At 39.3% G+C, this 17,454-nt stretch overlaps 1 protein-coding gene across 15 annotated transcripts in view; it reads right to left on the bottom strand.

Annotated features, from left to right (window-relative positions):
• The window catches only part of LOC108704587 (ERC protein 2), a 497,481-nt gene that overhangs the window by 303,070 nt on the left and 176,957 nt on the right, over positions 1–17,454 (bottom strand). For all 15 annotated transcript variants that reach the window (XR_005961048.1, XR_005961047.1, XR_005961049.1 and 12 more), the window contains one exon: positions 5,607–5,742. Coding sequence is in view for 1 of the 15 variants with exons in the window: in XM_041561864.1 (XP_041417798.1) it covers positions 5,607–5,742 (136 nt within the window). In the remaining 14 variants the exon portion in view is untranslated. The remainder of the gene's footprint in view (positions 1–5,606; positions 5,743–17,454) is intronic.

Genomic DNA, 17,454 nt, shown 5'->3' with positions numbered 1-17,454 from the left:
CACACTGCGCACTGTTCATTGCTTTCCTGATGTAAAACGAACCCAATAGTCTGCGAAATGACTCAATGTAGAACACAATGCCGAATGTAACACAATCCACCTTTTACATGATTTGACCCAAACAGATGAACCATGAAGAAGTCTATAAAGCCCATTACGGCAGAATGTGGAGAGACTGTTTAAAACATTCCAGCTCGGAGGAAGCCAAAGGAAAGGGCCAATATCTTGTCGTACTATAATGTATAACCCGTATAACAGCCAGTTGCTCTGTGTGTGGTTCACCTTAAAACCGCAGTTCAGGGTGGTTTTAATAACGCACAATACTTTACACAATGGCTTTTTTTTCCAGCACAAGAAACTATTAGGAGGTGTGAGGTATGAGCTACGTCTTAAATCTGCCACTCATTCCTGGGAATGCAAGTCGTGCTATACAAAGGCGCTCCGAATTCCTGGGCCGTGTAGCCAACTAATCTCTGGTTCCAATCAAAACCAGGTTATTGGTGGTTCAGCCTCTGCACTAGTCGCACGCCTTATAGCTGAACGATCATTCTAAGCAGAAAGGATTAGATTCAAGCAATATGGAAATACCTCAAAAACGGTTTCCATCCAAGGCAGGACTGGATGCTTTTCATGACTCCATAGTCAACAACGGTTATAAACAGTGTCGGACTGGCCCACCGGGATACCAGGAAAACTCCCGGTGGGCCCAGGGGTCAATAGGCCTCTTGCTTCTAACCATTTGGCCTATTTCATGGTCATTCCCTATTTCTTTATGGGAACAAAAAGGCTAAATAATGGAAGAATAGAGTAGCGTGTAGAGAAAAGAGACTAGGGGGTAAATTTATCAAAGAGTGAAGTTCCGCCACTAGAGTGAAATTCCGCAGCTCTCCATTCATTTCTATGGGATTTTGAAAGGCGTATTTATCAATGGGTGAAAGTGAAAGTTCACCCTTTGATAAAACGCCTTAAAAAACCCCATAGAAATGAATGGGAAGTGGCCAAATTTCACTCTAGTGGCGGAACTTCACTATTAACTTCACTCTTTGATAAATATACCCCTAGGAGACTAAGAGGTTGAGTGAGGATAATAGTTTGGAAAGTGGTCCCACAGCCTAAGGTTTTCTGGTGGGCCCCTGGCATCCCAGTCTGACACTGGTCATATTTTTTTAAGATGTTAAAGGGTAAGTACTGCAAGCTGCATATAAAGGGCACAATCATTAAATGTAGATCCCTCACAAGGTTTAGCGTAGGCCTTTAGACAGCCTTTCCCATCCTATAATATTTGAAATAATAAGATGTGAGTAGACACCATGGGTGCCCCTTCATGCCCCCTCATCCCTCTCCTATCTGAATGGCACAGGTATCTGATTGGTACAGTTAGATCACATGTGCTTACTGGGTAGAAGAGGAGTTACCCCACCACCACTCAGCTCTGCACCCAGATTTAGACAGAAGTCTCCGGCAGCAGCCTGGGGGTTTAAAAAGCTGCATAGTTTTTCTCCATATAAGCACCTGGGGGCCACTCATCCCCCCAGATGTACCACCCTACACATGTGCCTAAGTGGAGCTTTTATAGTCAATAAGGGGTGTAATTTTAACATTCAGGCTATTTTAGTTTTTGAGTTGAATTTGTAAAATTGAATGTATTGTTTTCAGTAGCTTCAACTTTTCTTCAACGGGATCCAGTTTTTCACATTTATGTTTCTCCGTAATTATTCCCAAGAAAAACTCAATTGAACTGAATAGCAACTCCCCCCCCCCATAGAATCTCGTAGGAAAAAGCAAATTAGAAGAGTTGAAATCAAGCATTACAACCCAGGTTTTTTTTTTGTTTTAAACTGAAGCTGAAAATATACAGGGAGGCCCATTTATCAAAGAATTTGAGTGGATTTAGAGGTTCTTGAAATTAAACTCTATTTCTCGACAATCAAAAATGCCATGAAAGTTAGTAAAAGATCTGAAGACGAACAAAGAAAAAAAAAACTCTGGACTATGTTCTAAAAATTATGAAAATCTCTTAAAAAAAGGATAATCTCTGAATTAGTGATGAGCAAACATTTTCGGCAAGTTTCACTGCAAAAATGACACCCATAGGGGCAAATTCACTAACATTCGTAGTTGCGCCAGGCGCAACTTCGCCGCACTTCGCCACACTTCGCCAGGCGTAGTTTCGCCAGCGCTCCGCAAATTCACTAAAATTCGTTGAAGTTGCACACAGAGGTAGCGTAAGATTGCGAAGTTGCGCTAGCGTTGATTCGCTAAGTGAAGCGAAGTTACGCTAGCGAAGGCTAATTTGCATACGGCGCCAAATTCAAATTTCAATGGAGGAATACGTATCTGCACTACAAATGCCTAGAAAACCTTCAAATCAGCAAATAAAATGTTTATTTTGCCCTACACATGTGCCCACTGTCTAGGTAAGTTGCCATGAGTCAGGAAATGTAGGGGGGAAGGAGGGGAGCCCCAAAAATTTTTTCGATCTTTTTCAGCCTATCACCCATAATGTAGAAAACACTCCAGCGTTTTTTGGGACTTAGAAAAAATGTTGACTTTTTTTGAAGCAATCCCTATCTACTCTATTGCGCTTCGCCTGGTCTGAGGTGACGAAGGAAGTCTAGCGTAAAAGGTAGCGTTCAGTACACTGCGCAAGTTAGTGAATTTGCGTAGTTACGTCCATAGTGAAAATTCGCCAGGCGTAAGGGTGCGAAGTAACACTAGCGAATCTACGCCAGCGTTCGTTAGTGAATTTGCGAAGTAACGAAAATGCCAAACGCTAGCGAATTAACGCTAGCGTTCGGCGCTTAGTGAATTTGCCCCATAGACTCTAATGAGTGAAAGAAACTTTCAAAAATTTGTTGCGCAACTTGTCACGCGTCAGAAAATTTTTGTTTCCCATAGACAACCTATAGACAATAAATGCATTTTGCTGAATTTTTCGCAAAGAGAAACAGGTCAGATCCGCCCATAACTACTCTGAATAGATTAAAAATGGTCCAATCAGATCAGCCACTGGCTTCTATAGGACCTTGACAGCTTTTTTTGCATTAGAGTTTATACACATGATAAATTTCGAATTTTTTGAGTTTTAAAGAAACGAGGAAAAGCCGTGGATTTTTAGAGATTCGTAAAACAAAAATAAACATTTTCACAAACAGGCCCCTTCCTCTTGACTTTTTTGGCATCTTGGCAGGTTTTAGGCAGCAGAATTATGGGGGTTGGTTCAAAGGTTTTAAAAAAATTTCTATAAATCTCGATTAATTTAGGCAAACAAAATGACGCTCATGAAAAAGTCATGAATCACAGCAAAAATGCAATCCGCAATGGCTCTTCACATTGATTAATGGGGCACTTTAGTAGAGCCTTTGTGTAGCTTTACTTCACTTACAAGTGGTTTCCACCCAGATCTCTAGTGCCGCATTAACATATAACAGCACTAGTTCAAGGGCCCTGAGTTCATAATCAAACTGCTTATTTCCTAGAAGTGTTTAAGAGACACAATTCGTACAGGCTCAAGACCCTGATTCCATTGCGCTCACAATGTGGCGAGAAGTCAACGTTGGCACGGAATTTAGTGTAAACTTCACATTTAAACAGAGGAGGCACAAAGCCCCAAGTATAACAAGGAAAAGAATGTTCCGTTCCTCAAAGTCAAGAACCGTCGACTCTTCAGTTGACAAAATGACTGGAAAGCGAATGATCAAGTGCCGTGCAATTATTCCATTAAACAAATAACGTCTCATGTCGACATGAAAGACTCGGCGCGGTTGGACCTTAGAAGCACAAGTATTATTAATGAAAGCATTATGAAAAGAAAACACTCGTATATAAATAATAAAGCTCCTTGTGTAGTCAATGACGTCTTGGACAAGTGTACATAGAGTAACCAGTTAGTCCTGTAGGGCTTGAACTGTTCCATTGAATGGATCACTCACGCAATAGCCAGAAGCCGTTGAGCTTTATAATAAGGTTCATTTACGGCACGTTGCACCTTTTGTTACTCTGGATTATCAGAATTGAATATTTCTGTTTTGATCAACACTATTTGGTCATTAGTTTATCATTGATTGTTATGTTTCTACACCATCCAACAATATGGAAACTCCCTACCATAGGCAAGCTGGGGGATGGGAAACCAGGGAATAAAGATTATTAAAGGGATACTGTCATGGGTAAAAAAAAATTGAATCAATTAATAGTGCTGCTCCAGCAGAATTCTGCACTGAAATCCATTTCTCAAAAGAGCAAACAGATTTTTTTATATTCAATTTTTAAATCTGACAGGGGGCTAGACATTTTGTCAATTTCCCAGCTGCCCCTGGTCATGTGACTTGTGCCTGCACTTTAGGAGAGAAATGCTTTCTGGCAGGCTGCTGTTTTCCCTTCTCAACGTAACTGAATGTGTCTCAGTGGGACCTGGATTTTACTATTAAGTGTTGTTCTTAGATCTACCAGGCAGCTGTTATCTTGTGTTAGGGAGCTGCTATCTGGTTGCCTTCCCATTGTTCTGTTGTTTGGCTGCTGGAGGGGAAAGGGAGGGGGTGATATCACTCCAACTTGCAGTACAGCAGTAAAGAGTGACTGAAGTTTATCAGAGCACAAGTCACATGACTTGGGGCAGCTGGGAAACTGACAATATGTCTAGCCCCATGTCAGATTTCAAAATTGAATATAACAAAATCTGTTTGCTCTTTTGAGAAATGTATTTCAGTGCAGAATTCTGCTGGAGTAGCACTATTAACTGATTCATTTTGAAAAAAAACATGTTTTTCCCCACGACAGTATCCCTTTAAAAAAAAAGTAAGATCCCATGAGGCAGAATTATAAAAATTTGAATTGGCATATTGGCGGAGATTTCAAAACATTGGAGCAAAAACTCATGAATTTAAATATTTTCATTATTTATCAATCAAAAACATTCAGCCGCTAAAAATGTCTTTAAAAAGAATGGAACATGGTGATTATCAAGAATTTTTTTTTTTCCTGCAAATTAACGCAATCAAGTTTTTTTTCCAATTCCAGACTTTCGTACATATACTAGAAGTTGGGGGAAAAAAATGTCATTGTTCCGAGTTTAAGTGCAATTCTTTTTGCATGTTTTTTTTTTTTAAATTGAATTCAGATTTTAACAAACCTGCCTCGCTTGAATGGCATCACACACCCAGGATTATAAAGTGCACAATCTAAAGGTCCGCTAAGAGGGTTAGAGATCTTGGTGTGTTTTTAACCAGCATTTGACCACGTAGAACTAGAGGTGAGATGAATGTCTCAATAGCCCTGAGAGCTCATTATTAAGAAGATGAAGCTTTCTGACACCTCCCATAATCTAAAGAGAGTAAAAGAAGACCAACATAATCTATGTTCCTCCACGGAAAACCAATAGGAGCTAACAAAGTATTGGCACCATTTTTGATATATATCTCTCTCTTAACCTAATAATCTGGCAAAAAATGTAAACATGCTGTTTGGCAGTTGGTCATTCCAGGTCATTATGGCAGTTGGTTGTTCCATTTCATTATGGCAGTTGGTCATTGACTCTTTAGTAGACCATTGAAATAAAGGACATGTTACCACAGGGTCATTTTTGGTAAGAATATATGAAAACAAACCTGCATTTGCTGAGCATTGTCCGGGATATTGTCATCCCATCTCCGGGCATCTTCCAGAAGCTGTGCATTCTTTTTCTTCTCCATCTGTTGATTGTGCTTCAGGTTGGCCACCTTCTTGTTCTGATCCTTCATGAGCCTGAAATAGTTAAAAGGCGTATTTAATCAGAGGTGGCAAGTCTTAAATCTTTGGATTAAGTAACTACACTTGACACAACACGTCAACAATTAAATGAAATTTTTTTTTGTGCCAAGATTCCTTCCACCCTCTAAAAAATGTAAATTATACAGTATGTACCTCTAATAAGTAATTAAATAATCATTCCAGCACCTAAAATAATGTGTGAAATAGAATAAAAGTGCATGCTGTACCACGTGTAAAATCTAATCATACAAACCAAAAAATAATTATTTGTTTTCTTTACTGATTGCCAGTTACAGACGGAATGCCAGTTATGGAGACATTTAGGGGCAAATTCATCAAGGGTCGAATTTCGAGGGGTTAAATCCCTCGAAATTCGACTGGGGAATAGAATCGAATAGGCAATTCGGGCGAATTTACGCGCTGGCGAATAGTCGAATTGGCGAATATTCCCAGGCGAATAGGCGCTCGATCGAATATTCGCTCAAAGGATTTTCATTCGATCGAATGCCTTTTTATTCGATCAAAAACTTGAAAAACAAGCCTATGGGACTTTCCCATAGGCTTTTAAAGCAATTCGGTAGGTTTTAGGTGGCGAAGTAGGCAGTCGAAGTATTTTTAAAAGAGACAGTACTTCGACTATCGAATGGGCGAATAGTCGCAGCGTTTTTGCGCTCGATCTATTCGAATCATTCTACTCTGGCGAATTTACGCCAATTCGATAGTCGAGGAGCACAAAAAAACACTCGAAATTCGAAGTTTTTTACTTCGAATCCTTCACTCGAGCTTGGTGAATTGGCCCCTTAGAGTGGTTACTAATTTCCTCTCCTAAACACTTTTGGAAGCCCAGGATTTAAATAGGGGTTGGAAACAGACAAGTCTAAGAACTAGGGATGGGCAAATTTTTTCGCCTGGTTTTGATGAAAAAATGACGCCCATTGACTTGTATGGCAGTGTGTGTCAAAAAAAAAAAAGACGCGCGTCAAAACAAATTCGCTCCGCGCAACAAAATTTTTTTGACGCCCATAGACTTTAATGGGCGTCTGCGACATTTTGCCGGCGGCGAATTTTTGGTGAAACAAAACGGGTCAAATTCGCCCATCCCTACTAAGGACTACTAATATTCATTGTTGGTCAAATGGCTTTGAAGACCCTGTTTTGTACAGCTATGGGACCTGTTATCCAGAGTGCTGATGACCTGGGGTTGTCCGGATAACAGATCTTTCTGTAATTTGGATCTTTATAACTTAAGTCTACTAGATCAAATACAAGCTACTGTTTTATTATTATAAAGAAATCATTTGGATTATTTTATTATAATGGAGTCTATAGGAGACATCCTTTCCGTAATTCGGAGCTTTCTGGATAATGGGTTTCCAGATAAAGGATCTCATACCTGTAATTAGAATAGGTAATGGACTACATTGAGGAGTGACTTACACTATCATCAAGATCAGGGGTCCCCAACCTATTCTACCCATGAGCCACGTTTAAATTCAAAACAAAGTTGGGGAGCAACACAAGCATTTACAAAACAGTTCCTCTAGGGTTCCCAATAAGTAGGGTTGCCACCTTTACAGAAAATTTCCACCGGCCGGTGGTGGGGGCGGGAACAAAAGGGGCGGGCTGTGATGTAAACGGGGCGGGTCATGATGAAAAAAGGGCGGGTTGTTATGTAGAGGGGGATGGAGCCACGACACACGCAATGGCCAGAATGAGGAGAAAAGGAACGTTTTGAGCAGATTTTTAAGGGTATTACAAATTTACCGGCAACTACATTTTAATACCAACCCTACCAATAAGGGATGTAATTGGTTATTTGGTAGCCCCTATGTGGACTGGCAGACTACAGGTGGGTCTGTTTGGCACTAAACATTGTCTTTATGATTCCAAAATGGGCCTCTAAGCCAGATATAATTCATATATATATATATCTAATTGGCTGATCCATTAGTTGCTCCACTTCTCAATAAGAATATAAGTGCAAATATTGTATCAATTCTAACAGCTGCCTTTACTGAAACTCAGGGATTCTGCACAGCAGGGACAAAAGAATGGATCAACTCATGGATCAGTTACAGGGTCGCTGACCCCCCCCCCCTCCACACACACACACACAGCTCCTTCACAAACACATAAGAAGGTGAAAAAACAAAACTTTCAGTAATAGAAAAACAGTCACAAATAGAAAATAGAAAGTTGGAAAAAGTCTTTATTTCTGGGAAACTGTCTGAAACCAACTGAACTGAAAAAAGGCAAGTTTTACCCAATTCAAGCTAAACTTATATACAGGTAGAGGAACTATTATCCTGAATGCTCGGGACCTGGAATTTTCCCAGATAACGGATCTTTCTGTAATTTGGATCTTCATACCTTAAGGGGCAAATTCATCAAGGGTCGAATTTCGAGGGGTTAAATCCCCGAAATTCGACTGGGAAATAGAATCGAATAGGCAATTCGGGCGAATTTACGCGCTGGCGAATAGTCGAATTGGCGAATATTCGCCAGGCGAATATTCGCTCTATCGAATATTCGCTCGAAGGATTTTCATTCGATCGAATGCCTTTTTATTCGATCAAAAACTTGGAAAACAAGCCTATGGGACTTTCCCATAGGCTTTTAAAGCAATTCGGTAGGTTTTAGGTTGCGAAGTAGGCAGTCGAAGTATTTTTAAAAGAGACAGTACTTCGACTATCGAATGGGCGAATAGTCGCAGCGTTTTTGCGCTCGATCAAGTACTTCGACTATCGAATGGCGAATAGTCGCAGCGTTTTTGCGCTCGATCTATTCGAATCATTCTACTCAGGTGAATTTAAGCCAATTCGATAGTCGAGGAGCACAAAAATTCGAAGTTTTTTTACTTCGAATCCTTCACTCGAAGTTAGTTAATCAGCCCCTAAGTCTACTAGAAAATCATATAAACATGAAATAAAGCCAATAGGCTGGTTTTGCTTCCAATAAGGATTAATTATATCTTAGTTGGGATCAAGTACAAGCGACTGTTTTATTATTACAAGGAAAAAGGAAGTCAGTTTTAAAGACTTAGATTATTTGGATAATATTTAGTCTATGGGAGACGGCCTTTCTATAATGCGGAGCTTTCTGGATAATGGGTTTCCAGATAACTAATCCCCTGCTTGTACAGTGAAACCTCAGTTTTACATCTTGTGGTCCCACCTACATATTATACTGTACATAATGCATTTCAATGATTTCACAGCATTTTTTTTCTGCTCCCTTGAGAAAAAGTAAAATGGGTGTTCTACTGTAAATACAAAAACAGAAATCAAATAAATGAAATTGAAAATGAAATAAGGAAGCATTGGTGTAAATGAGGGTCTGAAGGGGGTGCAGATGATGAGTTTGATGAGAGGGAGGGAAGTGGTAAAGACTTTGGCAATGAGAAGAATTCCCTTGATGAGCGTGAGAATGAAGAACACAAGTGTTGGGTACAGTAGAAAAGTCTCACAAAGCCAACGGCACAATGGAACATGTGCCAGATCTGATTGCCAGCACCAGCCATGGAAGCTGTTCTTGACAATGAGCAGTCTGTTTGTCCGATCCTCTAGGCAAGAGGAAATGAAGAATAAACATTTTTCTACAATAAAATATACAAGTGGTTTCAGACTGAAATCTCCTCGCTGAGATGAAAGTGTATATATATATATAGCTATATAGATATATGCTTAATCCACGGCACATTATCAGGAGGGTACAGGCACCTACTAATGCTTAATCACAACATCTTTCGTAGAACACACCACCAGGTTGGCCCAGGACTTTACTAATGGATTGGAACATAAAATGTTTAATAGTATAGACTTTTCCTGTGGTGATTTTCACTAATAGTCCATAGGAAGGAGGTCGCTGCTCCTCTTTTGAGGTTCAACAGAGCCATCATCTGGGTCAGATTTGGAAAATGGACACCATGATCAAAATTACTCCTGCCTTATTACTCAGAGCCAAGCGAATTATTGATGCAAGTGTTTATTTTGTGGACAAACTTTCATTTATGCAAGGAAAATATCTTTGTGATTGCTTGTATCTCCAATGTCAAATGTGATGTCCTACCTTGCCTGCAGCCGCAACGTCTTTTCATGAACACTACATGGTGCTGTTGTTGGGGGGTGAAATGGATAGGGACAAGCAAAATATCCACTTGTATACTTATTTCTATAGCAATTAACTAGGAAGGGAAATGTAACACAAATATGAAACATATACGGCATCAAAGTAGAGCCAAGAGCCCTGTCAAACCTAGAGATGCACAACAGAGAACCCAAGCTGAAAATGACTCTGGGGCCATGATTTATTAATGAAAATGTGGGCCTGTATTTTTGTTGTGTCCCTTCCATGTGTTTTGGAGTGTTGAAATGCCTTGAGTTTCTATTCTCATTTAAATTAATCTTTTTTTACAGTGCCATGAAGTCAAGGAAATTTTGGTACCTAGAGTAAAAGCTGGCGCCCAAAAAAATCTACTCCAACTCCGACTTCTTAAAATAAATTTAAATTGTAATGGAAAAAATACAAGAACAAATACAGACTTGGATGGCCAGTGAAGTAGTGCATCAGCTTCCTAGTTGAAGTAGGAGGTACCATAATCGAAAGAGTCGGTGTTAGAGTTGGAGTAGGAGGTACCATTAATGAAAGAGTCATGTTAGAGTTGAGGGTACCATTAATTAAAGAGTCGTGTTAGAGTTGGAGTAGGAGGTACCATAATCAAAAGAGTCGGTGTTAGAGTTGGAGTAGGAGGTACCATTAATGAAAGAGTCGTGTTAGAGTTGGAGTAGGAGGTACCATGATCAAAATAGTTGGTGTTAGAGTTGGAATAGGAGGTACCATTAATGAAAGAGTCGTGTTAGAGTTGGAGTAGGAGGTACCATAATCGAAAGAGTTGGTGTTAGAGTTGGAGTAGGAGGTACCATTAATGAAAGAGTCGTGTTAGAGTTGGAGTAGGAGGTACCATGATCAAAATAGTTGGTGTTAGAGTTGGAATAGGAGGTACCATTAATGAAAGAGTCGTGTTAGAGTTGGAGTAGGAGGTACCATAATCGAAAGAGTTGGTGTTAGAGTTGGAGTAGGAGGTACCATTAATGAAAGAGTCGTGTTAGAGTTGGAGTAGGAGGTACCATAATCGAAAGAGTTGGTGTTAGAGTTGGAGTAGGAGGTACCATAATCGAAAGAGTTGGTGTTAGAGTTGGAGTAGGAGGTACCATTAATGAAAGAGTCGTGTTAGAGTTGGAGTAGGAGGTACCATAATCGAAAGAGTTGGTGTTAGAGTTGGAGTAGGAGGTACCATAATCGAAAGAGTTGGTGTTAGAGTTGGAGTAGGAGGTACCATTAATGAAAGAGTCGTGTTAGAGTTGGAGTAGGAGGTACCATAATCGAAAGAGTTGGTGTTAGAGTTGGAGTAGGAGGTACCATTAATGAAAGAGTCGTGTTAGAGTTGGAGTAGGAGGTACCATAATCGAAAGAGTTGGTGTTAGAGTTGGAGTAGGAGGTACCATTAATGAAAGAGTCGTGTTAGAGTTGGAGTAGGAGGTACCATAATCGAAAGAGTTGGTGTTAGAGTTGGAGTAGGAGGTACCATAATCGAAAGAGTTGGTGTTAGAGTTGGAGTAGGAGGTACCATTAATGAAAGAGTCGTGTTAGAGTTGGAGTAGGAGGTACCATAATCGAAAGAGTTGGTGTTAGAGTTGGAGTAGGAGGTACCATAATCGAAAGAGTTGGTGTTAGAGTTGGAGTAGGAGGTACCATTAATGAAAGAGTCGTGTTAGAGTTGGAGTAGGAGGTACCATAATCGAAAGAGTTGGTGTTAGAGTTGGAGTAGGAGGTACCATTAATGAAAGAGTCGTGTTAGAGTTGGAGTAGGAGGTACCATAATCGAAAGAGTTGGTGTTAGAGTTGGAGTAGGAGGTACCATTAATGAAAGAGTCGTGTTAGAGTTGGAGTAGGAGGTACCATAATCGGAAGAGTTGGTGTTAGAGTTGGAGTAGGAGGTACCATTAATGAAAGAGTCGTGTTAGAGTTGGAGTAGGAGGTACCATAATCGAAAGAGTTGGTGTTAGAGTTGGAGTAGGAGGTACCATAATCGAAAGAGTTGGTGTTAGAGTTGGAGTAGGAGGTACCATTAATGAAAGAGTCGTGTTAGAGTTGGAGTAGGAGGTACCATAATCGAAAGAGTTGGTGTTAGAGTTGGAGTAGGAGGTACCATAATCGAAAGAGTTGGTGTTAGAGTTGGAGTAGGAGGTACCATTAATGAAAGAGTTGTGTTAGAGTTGGAGTAGGAGGTACCATAATCGGAAGAGTTGGTGTTAGAGTTGGAGTAGGAGGTACCATTAATGAAAGAGTCGTGTTAGAGTTGGAGTAGGAGGTACCATAATCGAAAGAGTTGGTGTTAGAGTTGGAGTAGGAGGTACCATAATCGAAAGAGTTGGTGTTAGAGTTGGAGTAGGAGGTACCATTAATGAAAGAGTCGTGTTAGAGTTGGAGTAGGAGGTACCATAATCGGAAGAGTTGGTGTTAGAGTTGGAGTAGGAGGTACCATAATCGAAAGAGTTGGTGTTAGAGTTGGAGTAGGAGGTACCATTAATGAAAGAGTTGTGTTAGAGTTGGAGTAGGAGGTACCATAATCGGAAGAGTTGGTGTTAGAGTTGGAGTAGGAGGTACCATTAATGAAAGAGTCGTGTTAGAGTTGGAGTAGGAGGTACCATAATGGAAAGAGTTGGTGTTAGAGTTAGAGTAGGAGGTACCATTAATGAAAGAGTCGTGTTAGAGTTGGAGTAGGAGGTACCATAATCGAAAGAGTTGGTGTTAGAGTTGGAGTAGGAGGTACCATAATCGAAAGAGTTGGTGTTAGAGTTGGAGTAGGAGGTACCATTAATGAAAGAGTCGTGTTAGAGTTGGAGTAGGAGGTACCATAATCGGAAGAGTTGGTGTTAGAGTTGGAGGTACCATTAATGAAAGAGTCGTGTTAGAGTTGGAGTAGGAGGTACCATAATCGGAAGAGTTGGTGTTGGAGTTGGAGTAGGAGGTACCATAAATGAATGAGTAGGTGTTAGAGTTGAATGAATTAAGTACCAACTTGAAAGAGCAGACAATATTCTCGTCACTATCGGCGCTGTTTCTTGCCGGATCCCCCGGCACTTCCTCAGAGTCGGGGATCCGGCAAGAAACGCGTAAGTCAGACAGCCTTGTATATCCACCGCTGTAATCCACAACCGCATGTGTGTGTTTAAATAAAGCCAACCTTTTGCATTGATGCTGTCGTCTGTGTGCCGTGTCCTGGATCAGCGCCGATAGTGACGAGAATATTGTCTGCTCTACACTGAATACCGGCGGGAAGTGGCCGGCGTCTCGCACGGGCTGCGACCAGGAGAACACAGCGCTACTGGATGAGCTCCGATGCGGATCGCATCATTCTTTATACCAACTTGAAAGCCCTGTTAAATTGTTTATCACATTTGGGATTTTACAGGTAACCCCTTCAGTGAGCACCAAACACAACTCTTACTTGCAATAGATGTGCACCACCAACTGAAAACCAGGATTAATAACAACTTGGTCATATTATTATAGAATACCTTCCATTCTCAGTGTGGGGGTACTATGGCACATAGAGGGTCATGTGATTTAACTCATATAGTTATAAAGAAAACAGTGGATGCACAATCAGCACTCGATTTACTCGAAGTAAACTCAATCTAGTGACACCCTGTAAGTAATAATGTGTCTAATATTAGTGTGTAAAACATAAACCAAGTTACATTACATGAATAGGCTATAACTTCAGTTTGAAATGAATCATATTTGTATGTGCTCTTACTGTATTGGTCTTAGGGAATCAATATGGCACCTCCCTCCTCCCATATGTATAAATACAAATATACAGAGAAGGAATGTTCTGGGCACACAATAAGCTATACCCTCATACTGTACTGTCTAAGGGAATCAATATGGCACCTCCCTCCTCCCATATGTATAAATACAAATATACAGAGAAGGAATGTTCTGGGCACACAATAAGCTATACCCTCATACTGTACTGTCTAAGGGAATCAATATGGCACCTCCTCCTCCCATATGTATAAATACAAATATACAGAGAAGGAATGTTCTGGGCATACAATAAGCTATACCCTCATACTGTACTGTCTAAGGGAATCAATATGGCACCTCCTCCTCCCATATGTATAAATACAAATATACAGAGAAGGAATGTTCTGGGCACACAATAAGCTATACCCTCATACTGTACTGTCTAAGGCAGTGATCCCCAACCAGTAGCTCGTGAGCAACATGTTGCTCTCCAACCCCTTGGATGTTGCTCCCAGTGGCCTCAAAGCAGGAGCTTATTTTTGAATTCCAGGCTTGGAGGCAAGTTTTGGTTGTATAAAAACCAGATGTACTGCTCAACAGAGCCTCAATATAGGTTGACAATCCACATAGGGGCTACTAAATGGCCAATCACAGAACTTATTTGGCACCACAAGAACATTTTTCATGCTAGTGTTGCTCCCCAACTCCTTTTACTTCTGAATGTTGCTCACGGGTTCAAAAGGTTGGGGATCCCTGGTCTAAGGGAAACAATATGGCACCTCCTCCCATATGTATAAATACAAATATACAGAGAAGGAATGTTCTGGGCACACAATAAGCTATACCCTCATACTGTACTGTCTAAGGGAATCAATATGGCACCTCCTCCTCCCATATGTATAAATACAAATATACAGAGAAGGAATGTTCTGGGCACACAATAAGCTATACCCTCATACTGTACTGTCTAAGGGAATCAATATGGCACCTCCTCCCATATGTATAAATACAAATATACAGAGAAGGAATGTTCTGGGCACACAATAAGCTATACCCTCATACTGTACTGTCTAAGGGAATCAATATGGCACCTCCTCCTCCCATATGTATAAATACAAATATACAGAGAAGGAATGTTCTGGGCACACAATAAGCTATACCCTCATACTGTACTGTCTAAGGGAATCAATATGGCACCTCCTCCTCCCATATGTATAAATACAAATATACAGAGAAGGAATGTTCTCAACCTATGTACACTAACTATATCTTTTCCCTGTAATTCCCCGCCATATAGGATATAGAACACAAAGAGATTTACAGAATTTTGGCACCCTCAGGATTTCATTGGGCAGTAAAATGCTAAGAATTGCCCAATGTCCCGCGGCCCTGAGCGCACACAAGTGTCAGTTTAACGGCGCAGTGACTTATCAGCCATAGAGGCGGCAGGAATGAAATAAAGGAAGATTAAAGGAACAGAGCTGGAGAGAAACCAGAGTCCGACAGGGCAACACAAACACTCTAATCAAGCAAAATAAACAGATATTTTCCCTGTTCTGTATTCAGCCCGACTTCTCCTCAAATGTAACCGATAAAAAGACAAATGGGAGATCCCTGTGTTTTTATTAACAACTGTCAGTTTGTATGACCTCACACAAACAAGCACTGCTCAATGTGACTCAGTACAAAAATATTTTTTAAAGGGCTATAAAAAGTCCGGGGGTTATAGATTAGCCATTTGTATTTTATTTCTTCAAAATACAACAAAGTAGGAACATGATTCCGATGATGGTTTCCAAATGGGAGGCCCCAAAAAAACAGGGATGTGCTTGAATGTGGTCGAATTTTAGAGTAATGTGGAATTTTAACTCTAGTAAATTCAATTTTATTCACAATTCGGATAGTATTTTATTTCTGAAAAAATTAGAATGTCTAAAACTGGATCGAATAGACCTTACCCAAAAACTCCAATTGAATTAGAAAAAAGTTTATGGGGCGTCATTTTCGAAGCATTACTATTAACATCTCCAAGGAGCACGAGAGACCTCTGCCATTGGCTTCTACGTGAACTCAGCAGTAGTGATGGGCGAATTTATTCGCCAGACGTGAATTTGCGGCGAATTTGCGCGATTCGCCGCCAGCGAATAAATTCGCAAAACGCCATGAAAATTCGTGGCAAAAATTCGCCGGCGTCAAAAAATAATTTTCGTCGGACGACGTTTTGCGAATTTCGCAAAAAAATTCGTGAATTTTTCGGCGAAACGCCGCAAATTCGCCCATCACTACTCAGCAGGTTTTAGGCGGCGAATAGTCGAATTAGAACTGTTTCAAGGGTCGAGGTGTAATAAATGTCACATTCGGATTTAAATTCGAGTTGGTGGTTTTAAATTCGAATTTGTGAGTTTTGACCCCAAAAAAAAATATTTGAAAATACGAATTTGAATTTACCATTCAAACCGAGTAAATCTGCCCCTAATATTTAGGGATGATGTTAATTCAGATATATTTCTAATAAATCCTGCCTCTAAGAAAGGCAAGAATAGAGCTTCTGGCATTACAGTCTTTTTTTTTTCATGTTCCCAAAAATGAAATAATACCAAAGGCTACTGGGTAGTGGTCTAAAATCAAATCAAAAACGTATCTGTTGTATTTAGTATCGACACATAATCAATTGTATCAATTTTATCCGCACAAAATGAATTCTGTAAACGCAAACATACTTTTGAAAAAAAACAAAATGAATTTTGTCTGCACAAAATAAAATCCATAGATACAAAAATAATAGTTTTAAAGCATTTTTAAAATGATTTTACAAATCAAAATGAATGTTATGAACATAAAACTACTTTAGTCATAGAATTTTTTTGTGATAAAATGTATTAAAACGAATTACAATACTTTTACTGAGGAAATTCATTTTGTAAGCAACATTTAATGTTTCTGTCATCAGAATTCATTTTGTCTTAACAAATATTGTTAGTACAAACCTAAAATTTATTTTGCGCTATGAAAATTAATTCCCTGAATACAATGGTATTTTTTGGTCACAAAATTAATTTTGTCATTATAAAATGACTTTAAAAATAAATCTTTGGCGGCAAAATGTTTCTTTTAAGACAAAAATGATTGTATAATTAGCAAAATATGCATATTATTGATTTTGCAATACTTTTTATTACAATACTTTTATGTTGACAGAATTCACTTTCTATTGAGGAATTTTGTAAGCAACATTTTATATTATTGATTTTGCATATAAAAACATCTTTCTAGAAAACAATTTTTGCATTCCCAAAATTTGTGTTCCCAAAACTGTCCTTGCGGACTAATGAATTTGTGATTATTTTTTATGTGACAACTTTATTTACCAAATCTCGTATTTTTCAAAAAATGTTTTAGAGAAACAGCTCCCAGACATGATCTGGCTTAATTTACTAAAAATTAAAAGCGACAATTGTACATGCAGGAAAAGTCACAACAAAATTGAGTGACAATACAAACTTTCACCTGGAAAGTTCTGATTATTGATCGAAATCTACAAAACAAGCTTGAAACTATCAAGAATCATGAAGGCAAAAAAACATCTTCCGATTGTTAAAGGGACAAAATCTGCCACTGATTTTTACATGAGTTTGATAGATTTTAGCTGGGGTATTTTCAGATTTGAATTTTTAGCAGCTTTTGGAGTATAATAAATCAAGAAAAATTCCAGTTCCTTATTCTTTATAAATTTAAATTTTTCCCCTTTAAAAGGTCGACCAGAAAAATTTAAGCCTTCATAAATAAAACATTTTGGGGCAGATTTATCAAGGGTCGAATTTCGAAGTAAGAAATACTTAAGAAATAAATATTTCGAATTTGAATATCGAATTCAAACTTTTTTCATCGAGT

Source organism: Xenopus laevis, chromosome 4S (genome assembly GCF_017654675.1).
Source record: "Xenopus laevis strain J_2021 chromosome 4S, Xenopus_laevis_v10.1, whole genome shotgun sequence".
In the NCBI taxonomy this organism is placed as follows: Eukaryota; Metazoa; Chordata; class Amphibia; order Anura; family Pipidae; genus Xenopus; species Xenopus laevis.
The sequence above is the reverse complement of the archived record's forward strand: the minus strand, read 5'-3'. Positions and strand labels throughout refer to the sequence as shown.